The sequence below is a fragment of the Phyllostomus discolor genome, chromosome 4, assembly GCF_004126475.2.
Source record: "Phyllostomus discolor isolate MPI-MPIP mPhyDis1 chromosome 4, mPhyDis1.pri.v3, whole genome shotgun sequence".
Taxonomy (NCBI): Eukaryota; Metazoa; Chordata; class Mammalia; order Chiroptera; family Phyllostomidae; genus Phyllostomus; species Phyllostomus discolor.
Genome location: NC_040906.2, coordinates 78,267,015 through 78,280,532, shown reverse-complemented (window position 1 = coordinate 78,280,532; position 13,518 = coordinate 78,267,015). Strand labels below are relative to the sequence as shown.

The window sequence follows — 13,518 nt, the reverse complement described above, 5'->3', positions numbered from 1 at the left end:
ATGACAGGTACTCAGGCATATTTGCATCAGTTCATTATTTTTGCTTATATGCTGTAACAGAGGTTTTTATGTAATTATACATGTACGGAATATTCGTATTTCATTATAACTGCACCAACTGTCATGGTGAATGCAGAGCTCATCATATTTAATGACAGCTGCTCTGTGACATGTTGATGAAATATGTAACTTGTAAGAAGTCATAGAGGAGCCCAGCCTTGCTCACAACTCTGCCCCACTCTCATAATTAAATTACTTCCACATATATAATCACTTTTTTCTAAAGTGACTAAAGTTATACAACTTAAATATGACTTCAACAAAAATTATTTATTCCAATTAAAATGTTTCCATTGACTTCATTTTTATAGTTCAAAATAAGGTTCTATTTAACATTTCAATGAAGTGCTTAAAAACTCCATATTTTTCTAGATTACCCAAGAATGGTTTTAATAAATCAAATAAAATATAAGTTACAAATTATTTTCTACAAATGTTTTAATGTGAAATTGCTTGATCAGATTTATTTTTTAAATCATTGTTTTAGAAATACATATTAAATAAAGAATTACTACAATTATAAGAACATACTATATAAAGAGGAAAATTTGCTTAAGTAAGCTCAGAAAATAATTTTACCTGGCAACTTAGTGAATATTGTAGCTATCTGATTACCAGTACTCCATTTCATAGAGACAAATACATTTGGATTAGTTGAGGCAATCACTCACATGGCAGGGACTTAGGGGTCTTTTGTTCAATTTCCATCTGCTAGCTAAGCCAATACCTGAAACACTCAAATCACATCACAGTAGTCTTTGTCCTAATTCCACTTGTTATTTGCTACTTATTATGAATTATCATTTCTCCATAGACTCATGAACTAGCCAATGTCAACTGCCCTCACTAAGCACTTTGGCCCACTGGCAGAATAAATGACTTTATCAATTATTTTATTTAAAAATCTCTTTGAAGTGTTGGAATCTATCTACTGAAGATTTATTTCTGTTCACTTAAATATACACAATAATTTTTATAATTTTGACACTGTTTTATATAATATAATTATTAAATAACATTGCATCATACCATTTTATTATGTTTAATAAAGATCAGTAATCAATCCTTTTAATTGTATGCCCAACACATGAATAAAATGTTATTATTAAATCTAAATAATAATTTTAGATCTGAAAACTACATCCATTCAATAAAAGAATTTTTCCTTCTTAACTTAATCATATATTTTTCTTCTTATTTTTATGTTAGCAGCATCTGTAAGAATAAGGTTTTTTTCTCTAAATTGTTAAATACATGGATGCATGTACATGTGAGTGTGTGTGTGTGTATAATAATGTCATTACAGTTTATGGTAATATTCAAGAAGAAAAGAACAGTTATTAGTTTGTGAATTTCTGGCATAAGAAATAAAAGTGAATTACAAATCATAAATCACCCTTTCAGAAGAAGAGAGTAGAAAACTGATTTGCTAGGAGAAAATCTCAACAAACACAGATAGTTACCACTTAGCATAAACCTAATGCTTTCCAAGTTATTTTAACAAATACTATAGTTGATGAGCTTATATTTATCAATTTTGTTTCTTGCTTTTTTTTTCTAATCCACCTTCACTATCACACTGTGAACTTGGTAGAAAGAAATCACAATTCTCATTGAGGTAATGCTGTAATAAGCATTGAAAATAATTAAATCTACCTCTGCAACTCACTACTTATATAAACAGTAAAACTAGATGTGTATGTGTAAGTATATGCAAAACATGTAGTGAATATGTTAAGTGCATTCATCCTTGAATATATAGCTCTTCATAGCCATAATTATGTTATACAATCTAACAATTGTGTCTCCTGATACATAAATAAATTCCTCAAAGAGTGGCTTATAATATGAAGAAACACTCACTGTGGAAGGATTGAAGAATATTGATTGTCCATTCATCTGTTATTCTTCCTGTTCTTGTTATCTGAATACATTTGACCTGATTTGAAGATTCTCTTGATGCAATCCAACAAATCATATCTTCGTTGTAAATAAAATCCAGAGTATGAATTTCTTTTCCGTTAACTGAGCTCAGGGTTGCCATTTTACTTCCATTAAGATAGAAAATATCAATTGTTTCAGAATTTGCAATTAATAGCATAGGTGGTCTGTCTGTAGGTTCTGGAGTAAAAGAGAATAAGAAAAGTGAGTTCAGTAAAAAAAATCCCTCTTTTTTTCTTTTTACAGTTTTGCATTATTTATTGAGTTATTCTGTATTTGATTCTATCATAAATAAAATTATACTTATTAAAAGTATTTATTAATAACCCTTATATATGCCTCACTAACTATATATTTCACCTCACTTCTTTCTCTAAGGAAAACAGCTCACTGAGCATTTGCATTTTGTATTTCCTTAAGTAAGAATGTGTTGTCCATATCTGAGAACAATGCTATTTGCTTTCTTCTTGGTAAGTAAAGGAAGTATTCTGAGTTGTTTTTCTAGCAATGATGATGGATCTGGACTGACCTATCCATACAGTGTTACTGGCTACCCTTGTGAGCAAGGGAATGCTTTTCTGAGATGGATGTATGATGTCAGAAATAGATTCTCTGGAGCAGAACATGCAAAGCTGACAGGCTCATTCAAAGAGGACCTGTGACCTCAGCTTCACTGGATCCTTGACTGACCCCAGGAGTCAAATAGTCACACATCCCCTTAGTGACTAGATTATGATTACTGAGCTACTTCCTTTTTCATTTCTCTCCTCTAGTCAGGAAAATAAGATCCTAAAGGTAAAAAAATAAGTGTTCAATACTACTTATTGAACAATACATTTTTGCAGGATTAGGATTGTGACCTTTGGATACATACTAATTGACCAGAATTTCAGTATATTTTAATATTTGAAGGTAACAGTAAAAGCTCATATAAAATTAGTGTTGAATATGTTTAGCTATACAACTATATTCAGAATATCTTTGGTACTAATTAGTGAACTGAAAAAAAATGTGGAGATCTTCAACTCTTCTTTTTCTCTATCCCACATCCACTGTGTCATTAAAATATTTTTGACTCTAATGTCATACTTATCAGGAATCCTACCATTTTTCAGTGACCACTACTACCATTTTGCTCCCAGCCACCATCATCTTTTAACTAGATCATTCCAATAGCCTTCTAGATGTTTTCCCTGATTTCATCCATGCCCTCCTCTTCTTTAGTCTATCTCAATGCAATAGTCAAAGTTAAACCTTTAAACTGTTGAGGCAGATCAAGTCAATCTTCTGCCCAATTCTTCAAAGGGCTCTCACTCAAATCAGAGTAAAAGTCAAAACCTGTGTATTGACATATAAATCCCTACTTGATTTCTATTCCCATTACCTGTTTGACTCAGGCCCTTCATCTCCTACCTACTCTCACCCTTTTGTATCTGACTTCTGATACATTACCATTCTTACTTGTCCCTCTTTGAACAAGCCGGGTAAGCTGCCCAATCAGAGGCTCTTTTGTCTTCCTGGAATTATCATCCCCAATATATTAGAATGGACAACTTGCTCATCTCCTTTTAGGTATTATTTGAATGTCACTTTTCTGGTGAGGACATCTCTTTATCTTGTAAAAGTTGTAAGCCCCTATATTCTCTATACCAATTCTTGCTTTATTTTTCACTTACCATCACCAAACATAGGTACCTTATTTACTTTTTTATTGATTTATTAATTTCCTGCTTTTGCTCTAGCATATAGATATAGCTCCAGCATTTTGATAAAGCCTGGAACCTGGTGGTGATTTGATACAAATTTTCTGAACAAATGAAAAATACTTGTGAAATTCTTACATAGTAGAATTATTTAGAAACATTTTGTGAAATATTATAAAAGTATTTCATTTCTTAACCTATGTATGGAACCCAAAGACAGGATGTTCAGAAAAATTTCATGAACATCATTAGATCTTTCAGAAAACTGATACTGAGAATTGTAAAGGTAGAAAAAAAAAGGCAAAAACTTATATTATGACTAATATAATTAAGTTTAAAGTTTTGAATGTATCATTTAATGGTCTTCATCATTTCTGGTGGGAGTAGGGGTGTATCAGTCTCCTTGTGTTTCCCTCAGATGGAACAGCCACCCAATGAAGATTATCTTGGGTGTCCCCTTAAAGTTCTAAAATGTCAACTCTAAAAAGCATCCCAAGTCATTCCACAAGTATTTGTATTTTTTAGCCACCTAAGAAGTTCTCCCAATCAAGTTACAAGATTTTTCTCTGCCTTCAGAAAGACAATAAAAATTTTTGACTTCATAAAAACATCAAAACAAAGAAAAATTAATGACAATAACAAAAAACTCAGTGAGATGATAAAGCTGGTTAGCCCAACAGTTTCCTCCTGTGGAGCAAACAGACTTGTCCTAGAAAGCCTAGTATAAACCAACAAAAAAAGTAGCCTCAAAAATGTTAAGGTGACTTCACAATAAAGGCTCTCTCAGCACATAAGTAAAATTGTGAATTATCACTGCTTAATATAATTTTGTCAAGTGACTATATCTGAGCTTGGCTGGCCAGTTAGCTTCTCTCCTAATCCCTTAAAATCATCTTGAACCATGTAATACTTGCCCTTGCCATTCTCTAATTTGCAGCACAGAGTTAATCTTTCTTCAATACTCTTAGCTCATTTTGTTTGTTTGTTTGTTTGTTTGTTTTCCCCTGTTGACTTGTCACTCTTGAACCCTCCTAGAACACAGATTTCTCAGGTTCAGAAGGGGTCTGAGATGGCTTGATGTTAGGTTAGCAGAGATATACTGGCATTAATGTTGGTGCTTATTTTCTTCATTTGGGAACTGAAATGACCTTTACTGAAGTTGCCTCTTTTGCAAAAATAAACCACTATTGAAAACTGCTTTGCTGCCAAACTTTATGAGAACCCCAGATGTAGACTATAATTTCTTAACTGGCTACTAGTCAGTAAATTTAAGTAGGTCATAAACATTACTTGGAGAGAGGTTGGGGTTTGAAGAAGCACTGAGATTCCTTAAGAAACTGAGATAAAAATGAAATAATGATCAACCCAGTCAACACTTACTTGACATAATTGATCAGTCTATTTGATTTTTGTAGCTGCTTTTTGAGTGAATCAGTTGATTATTTTAATGCAAAACATATCAAAATAGGATTTTAAAGCTTCATATAAACAGAAAAACAGTAAAAAGGAAGCCGGATCTTCATTATCTGATATGTTTTGATTTAATAATGATAACTTTAAAATTCAAATGATGTACCAGAGAAAGGATACTTACAAAATTAGTTGAGATGTCCTTTACTGAAGTAATATTCCTAATTATTAACTGTGGTTTTCTTATTTAGGCAAAACTTAAGGCTTAACATGAGGATAAAGGAAGCCATTGAAAGATAAGAACCTGCAAAAATCATCAGGGGCTAAGGACATAAATCTCTTTTTTCCTACTTCATCATGCAAGCTGGTATAAGCCTGGCAAAGACAATCTGTCTCTATGTGCACCACTGCTGATCACTAGTGTGCATCATCACCTTAGGTTTCCACATGCCAGTTGAAGAGCACCATTAACTTGAGTAATGGGGATAAAAGACTGACCAGAATAAATGTGATGTTCTTATCAAACCTTATCCTTAGAGTCAGTGGACAGCTCCCCAAAGGAGTAGTTGAAAAGTACATTACCTGACTTCAGTCAAAGGAATAGCTACATCAACACTGAGTGAGAAGTAATAAATATTAACTTTCCACATAGAAGAGATTGAAATAGAAGGAAACACTCAGTCAATATTCTAACCTAGAGAACCAAGACTTAGCTTGAATAAACCTCTCCTAAGGCTGTCAGTTGATTCATGCTGGAGGAAGTCGTCCTCCTCTGCTTCACCACTCCTTGTATGTCAGCAGGGTAAACAACAGTATTTTTGCCCTGGCCAGGGTGGCTAGTTGATTGGAGCATTGTCCCATAAATCAAAAGACCATGGGCTCAATTTCCAGTCAAGGAACAAGTGTAGGTTGCATGTTCAGTCCCCAGTTGGGGCGCATGTAAGAGGAAGCTGATCAATGTTTCATTCCCTCCCTCTCTCCCTTCTTTCTTTCCCCTCTAAGCTTGTACTCAGGTAAGGATAAACAACAACAACAACAACAACAACAACAATGTTTTCCCTCATAGTTATAGAGACATATATGTGTGTCCTGTATGATCATGAAATGATTTCTTCCTATCATTTATATCATATTAGTAAGTGGAAAAGTTTTTGAAAACTTTTTAGAAAACCATGAATTAAAAAGAGAAACTAGAGAATGTAGAAAAGTTCATTTGATGAGATTCATAAAAATGCCTTTTTAAATTTCAAGCCACTATAACCATATCTTTAGAAACATAACCTTATCCCCTTATAGTCAAAAATATACTAAGAGTATGTATACTAAGAGTATGTATGTATGTACACACACATACATACACGTATATATATATATATAACAATATGATTTCAATATATAGCTGCTGCTAACTAAATGTTTTCAGAGTGAATAAAACCTATTTTAAGGTTTCATTTAAATTTGCTATTCTTTCAACTATAATAACATTATTTTAGCTAGTTTCCTTTTATGTGATTAGAATTGTGAATTCAGATACTTACAAATAAATATAAATAAATATAAAAAATGCATATAATGCATATCATCTAGTTATACAATATTCTGATCTATCTTAATCCAGTGATGAACAATTATCTCCTCTGAATAAATTCAGTAGGTACACCCCAATTTTGTTGAGTCAATGATGAAAAAGAATCCCAGTTTCAACTGAATAAAAGTTTAAGCAATGACTTGCTTGTAAAATATATAAAATAAAGAGTCAGAGTAAAGCTAATGCATGAGAAAAGAGAAAACTATAATCTCTACAGTACAAATAAATGGTTTTTAACTAATACGAGCTTAAAATAATTGAAAGGATATTTTAAATTTCTAATCATAGTTTATCATGTATAAATTGTATCAACTCTTTTGAAATACATGTTTTTAAAAGATTTTATTTATTTATTTTTAGAGAGAGGGGAAGGGAGGGAGAGAGGGAGAGAAACATCAATGTGGGGTTGCCTCTCACATGCCCCCTACTGTGGACCTAGCCTGCAACTCAGGCATGTGCCTTGACTGGGAGTCAAACCAATGACCCTTTGGCTCATAGGCCAGAGCTCAATCCACTGAGCCACACTAGCCAGGACTCAACTCTTCAAAAATAAGAAAAATGAGATGAAGTAAGAAATAAGAAATAAGAATGTTAACAACTTGTAATGAAAAATCACATAAACCTTCAATGGAAGTAAACTACTACTATATGAAAAAAATAAAAAACAATCTATTTAGGGAACATTGTTTTTTTTTTTAATTCTAAAACTGGGTACAGAAAGAACAGAAAAGTTGAATATGAATAAGTATCAGGAGAAAGCCATCTAGTTTTGAAAAGAGAGAGAAAGCATTGTACAAATAATATAATAAATTACAGGTTAAAGTCAACCAAACCAAACTAAAAATGTAGATAGTTAATATTATATAAGATTAAAAAAATGTAGGGCTGACATAGTTTCTTTTTCATTTCCAAGACATATATGGCTAAATCTGTTTCTCTGTTTTTCTTAACTATTTTTAATAGAAATTTCTCTTCACTGAAGTGAACGATACTTAGAATATAGATATATTGTGCCATATATCAAAGGAAACTATTTTATCACATTTTGTAAGAATAAATAAATATGAATCAAAAGTGGAAACATTAAAATGCATTAAAAGTAGTATTGGGCTAAGCAAGAAAATGCATGCCGCTACAACTATCCTATAATTTACTTTAGAACTGTTTTTTAGTGTCACAATGTATTTATGTTGAACTATTGTTTGGATGAAAATGCTTTACTGATTGTATTTTTATTTTATTGTTTAGTATTTATAGATATGTCATTTAACTAGGATCAGAAGATCAGTAAGACAGCCTACTTCAAGAAAGGTATAAACTAGTAAAAATATTAAGGTATATATACAAAAGGTCTGTATTATTAAGTCAGGTTTGGTACATTTTATAAAGGATGTGTGATGACATTGAGTTTTATTTTTTAACATTTTTATTGTATTTTTTCCATTACCATTTAACCCCTTTCCACCCCACCCCACTACAATCACTACACTGTCGTCCATGTCCCTGAGTCCGTTTTCTTTTTTGCTTGATATCTAGCTATGGTCCGTATGTTTGTGTCCTCTAAATTCATATGTTGAAATCTGAACTCCCAAAGGCAATGGTATTACAAAATGGGGTTGGGGGGCTTAGGCAAGTGCCTAATTCATGGGAGTTAAGATACTCATCAATGGGACCCGTGCCTTATAAAAGAGGCTACCTAGCTCCTTCTGCCATGACTGGATACCACATGTGTCTGTGAATATCTGCCACCCGGCAGAGATCCCGCACCTAACTGTGCTGTCACCCCGATCTCAAATCTCCAGGCTCAAGAACTATCAAAATGCATTGTTGTGGTTTTTATAAGCCACCTATGTCATGGTATTTTTTAATTAAGACATACTTTTTAATTATTACTGAAGAGAAAGGAAGGGAGGAAGAAAGGAGGCAAAGAAACATGGGTGTGTGAGGGAATCATCAATGGGTTGCCTCTACCATGTGGCCCAACCAGTGCCTCAACCGGAAATCAGCTTGCAACTCAGGCATGTTCCCTGAACAGGAATCAAACTGATGACCTTTGGCTTTGTGGAACAATGCTCAACCCACTGAGCCATGCCAGTCAGGGGTAAGATATACCCGTTTAGTAAAGTCAAAGGTTCTTTAATAGAGATGGCATGTGATCTCAACCTTGTTTTAATGGAAACACAGGAATTGGACATGCAGCATTGAAAATAAAGAGGTCAGGTGGAAAAAAAAAGTAGTTTTAACAAAAGCAAAGATGTGGGGGAAAGTAGAATGTGTTGGAAGATATTGACCTCAGTGTTTTGGTTTTCTGCAGGCTAGAGCAGGTCTGAGTGGTAGAAACACTTCACAATATTAGTAACAATAGCTAACTCCTTTTGAGCATAATTTAGAAGCCAGATACTGCAAGGCATGCTTCATATTTTTTAGTTTATTGTATACTCAAAACATACCTAAAATAAGGTTCTAACATTATCTATAATTTATGGATAAAAAACTTAATTTATATAGAATTTAAGTAACTTGTTTAATATCACATTGCTACTAAGTGAAAAGAACTAGATTTAAAGTTATAGAGTTTATAGTGGCTGAGAAAGTAGGTTGAGAAAAGTTTGCAGTTACTTAATATCAAGATAATAAACTTATTTTTAATTCAGGGTGCAATGGGAAGCCACTGTAAACTTTGCATAATATAAGATGATAAAAACTGTGTTAAAGATCAAGTTGGAAATGATTCATAGGGTACTCTATGGGTGAGTAGAATATACTGGAATGGATAAATTCCCCAGTTAAATGTTTAAGTTTCTTTGCTTTTACTTTAAAATAGTGTATTATAGTATAATTCATATCTGATGGGAAAGTAATATCTAACAGTTTTGTTTACACACTGCTTTAGATGTAGTATTCTGGAGTGAGGTTGGAAAAGAGCTAAGTGAGGGGGAAATGTATCTTTGTTTCTGTTTAGATTGATGTAGAAGAGAAAGAAAGAACGGCCAAGTGTGCCAACAGTCCTACTGGAAGCAGAAGTCATTAGGAGAAAAATAAGCAGCAGAGAATCATTAGAAGGTCAGTAACATACTAGGGTCTACACATGTAACTAAAGAAATGCATTGCCATTATATTTTTAACTATGAATATAGTAACCAAAAATCATGAAGAAAAAAAAATAACTTGTGGACACAGCCATTGGATATCAGTATTATGTAACACAGAAATGCTATTTTAACTTCTCAGGAAACAGGTTGGCAGGGCCTAAAATAAATGGCATCGAGTTCTTAAGTAGGGATGGGCTGGTGTAGTAAAATAGAAGTATTAAATTATAGTGATTGTTTTACGCAGACAATGAGGGTTGTGAGGATTACACAGAAATTTAAGATTTGAGTGATGAGGAAAATGATGTTGTTATAAAAAATGTAAGAAAAGAAAATGGAGTCACTTTTGAGAGATGATGAGTTTAGTGTTGACACACTAATCCAGTGTCATGTTTTGCAGCTTTGTCTTTGGCATTGTAAAACTTCACTCTTGTAAACTATTGATCAACCCAAATTGACCATGGACTTCAAACAGTGAAACATTTTTACTATTTACACCTTACTAATGAAATACTTGTACCTTCATTAGAGGATATTTCATTTGAAGTGTGATGATTAAGAGACAATGAAATGTGTTGTACCACAGGAATAAGGATAATTTCACAAAGACAATAAAAATTAATAATATCATGCCGCCTCCCTCACCAAAATAAAACAAACCAAAACAAAACATTGTCTTATTTTAAAGTTAGCAGTCCTTACAATTTCCCTGTTTTTTTTAAAGAGGTGGTCCACCAGAATAAGAAAGTATTTAAATTATTATCTGAGGCCTTATTTGGCAAATGGTTAAGTGTACAATAAATGAATACATTGAACCTTGGCTGGTGTAGCTCAGTGGATTGAGCATGGGCCTGCAAACCAAAAGGTCACCAGTTCAATTCCCAATAAAGACACATGCCTGGGTTGCTGGCCAGGCCCCCAGTAGAAGGCACACAAGTGGCAACCACAGATTGATATTTCTCTCCCTCTCTTTCTCCTTCCTTTCCCCTCTCTAAAAATAAATAAATAAAATAACTGAATAGTACATTGACAAATGTATGGATATGGACTCCCCAGTGTTTTAAAAAAGTATTTTACAGAATTTGTAAGTTTGAAAATGACAGTATATTTTAATAAGTAAAATGAAATAAATGATGCATTGTAACTTTTAATTAGAAAAATAAAATACGTTTAATCGATAATCATTGAAAGATTATATTAGTGAGTCTCAAAATTTGTAAGAATAATTCATTCAGATATTAGGTTATTGAATGATAAAAACTAGCAGATAGTCTAGAGATGATCAGTTCACATTCCTTTTGAATTTTTTAGTCACCTTTCTAACTGTAGCACGATGGAACTACTTTAGCTACATAAATACATTATTCCCATTTTAGACATGTCTCTCTAAATTATAAATAGGTGATGCCTGAGTTAAATGTAATAGATATTGGCTCATTAAAATTTGCTTTTAAATAACTCTTCTTCATAAAAGTAGTTCCTGTATAAAAGTATGGGACCTCAAAAGCCACATTTATTTTGCCTCCTAAAAAAGAAAATACTGTCTCAGTATTTGCATATTCACTTAACAAATATTTATTGAGTATGCGTATCTTCTGCCAGGCATTGCTGCAGATGCTAGAGATATAGCAGTTAACAAAACTAATAAAATTTCCATGTTCATAGAGCTTATATTTTAGTAGGGGAAACAGACAAACAAGTAGTGAATACTATTTAATATTATTTGTTAGTAATAAATTCTGTAAAGAGAAGTAAAGCATTTGTAGTAATGGGAATTTTGGCTGGCCCTTAGGGGGAGTAGTTAAATCAGAATATATCTAAAAGTTTGAAACAGAGGGTTTATGAAAAAAAAGAAGTCATGGACGAGTCCAATGTTTTCACTTGAATAATTGGTAAATGGGGGTGACACTGACCAAGATCGCGGCATTGAAGAAAGCACTGTTACAAAGCGAGAAAATCAAGAGTTTGGAAAACAGAGTTTGAAACTTTCATTATTTTCACATGTGTAGATATTGGGTTGGATCTCGATATCCAAGTAAGTCTTTTGTTCATCAGAGTGACCACAGCTGGTGATAAGAAATTGGGAGTCTCAGTCTCCAGATGTTCTATAAAATCATGAAACGGGGTGTTTTTAAAGTCACAATACAGAATAAGAGCCCTTAAGAAATTAATAAAGTAAGAGATGTTCAAAGGATTTAACACTGAATCATGCCAAAAATACTGGCAAAATGAGAATAATGAAGCAAAATAAAGTGAAAAAAATACATATTTTATAAGATAAGAGGAAAACTACAAGAATGTGTTGCTTTAAAAGGAAAAGTATCTAGGAGACAAGGAAAAGGTGCTGCTAAAACTGATCATTGAGTAATGTGGCAACTGGTGGTCACTGGTAACCTTGTCAAAAAAGGTGTTAAGTGGGTGATACGAATGCAAGATCCACTGAAGTGTATTCAAAAGAGGAGAGGAAGTGGAGAGACAAGACATTTTATGAGTTTCTTTTTAATAAAGGGAAAAGAGAAATGGAGTGGTATTATAGAGAAATATAGATTTAAAGAGAGTTGTTTCATTTTAATGTTACAACACGCTTGTATGCTGATAGGAATGATACAGGAGAAAAATAAACATTGCTAAGTCAAGAAATAAAGAAGGCGATTGTGTGAGTCTACTTCTGGAACAGGTGGAAGAAAATGAGACTGATGCACAATTGCAGGACTAGCCTTAGGAAGAAAGCCAGTTTGTTTTTTGATTCACATGAGAGGAAAATGGAGTGATTACTTCTATATTCAAATAGATTGGTAGATTTAATTAAGTTTGTGGTGAAAAGGTTCTGTTTTGCTTGTTTCTAATTTCTCAGGGAAATATGAAACAAGATTCTTATCTGTGAATAAGATAGAAGAAGGTAGATAGATGAAAATTCATTATCTAGATGTGGGAAAGGGATAGGCCTTTTAATCTATTTCATTGTTTTCTGATAGGATGTAAATATACAACCTATATTTAAGATTCCAATTTTTTGTTATATTATTAAAAAGATAGATTAGATTGAAGTACTCAGTGGTGATTATATACCAAACATCTAGCTACTTTCCTAAGTATGTTCTTTGTAATTTGACAGTAAATTGTCCTAAACTTCTTAAGGTGGTAAAAACATAATTCATATGATTTGGCAACATTTTTCTTGCATGGAAAACACAGATAAAGCCTTTGTGAGCCCTAGTGCTAAAAAGAAATGCTCACATACATTTAAAAATGCAATCAATACAACAAATTTTCTTTTCTCAGGACTGAAATAACTCTAAGCAGCTTGACTGGGGAGAATATGTAGAATATTAGTTATCAAAGTCAAGGGCAAGATGGACTCTAGAGAAAAGAATGGCAAGGTGAATTCTCTAACTGCTGTTATTACCTTGTTGTTTGAAATTGACACAGGTGATGCTTTCAAGGCTCTCTGAAAACATTTTTGTATTATTACAAAGTACAAAATTTTCTTTTTTTCTCAAGTTTTAAGTTTTCTCTCCCCCTTAAGATTTTAATAGCTATATAATTCTACTATCCCCAAAAGCAATAGAAAAGATATATATATATATATATATATATATATTCTTGCCTCATCTGAAAATTAAACCTTATACTTACTTTCTTTAAATATAAATATGTCTTTTTTTATTTTTCATTATATTTGTCCCATTTGAAGACAAAGGGAGTCAATTATAGAGCATATTATCTA

The 13,518-nt window shown here is 32.7% G+C and overlaps 1 protein-coding gene across 1 annotated transcript in view; it reads right to left on the bottom strand.

The window, feature by feature from the left end:
- Positions 1–13,518, bottom strand: part of LRP1B (LDL receptor related protein 1B) — a 1,792,671-nt gene that overhangs the window by 942,929 nt on the left and 836,224 nt on the right. The window contains exon 6 of the mRNA XM_036023545.1: positions 1,924–2,181. Within this exon, the coding sequence (XP_035879438.1) occupies positions 1,924–2,181 (258 nt within the window). The remainder of the gene's footprint in view (positions 1–1,923; positions 2,182–13,518) is intronic.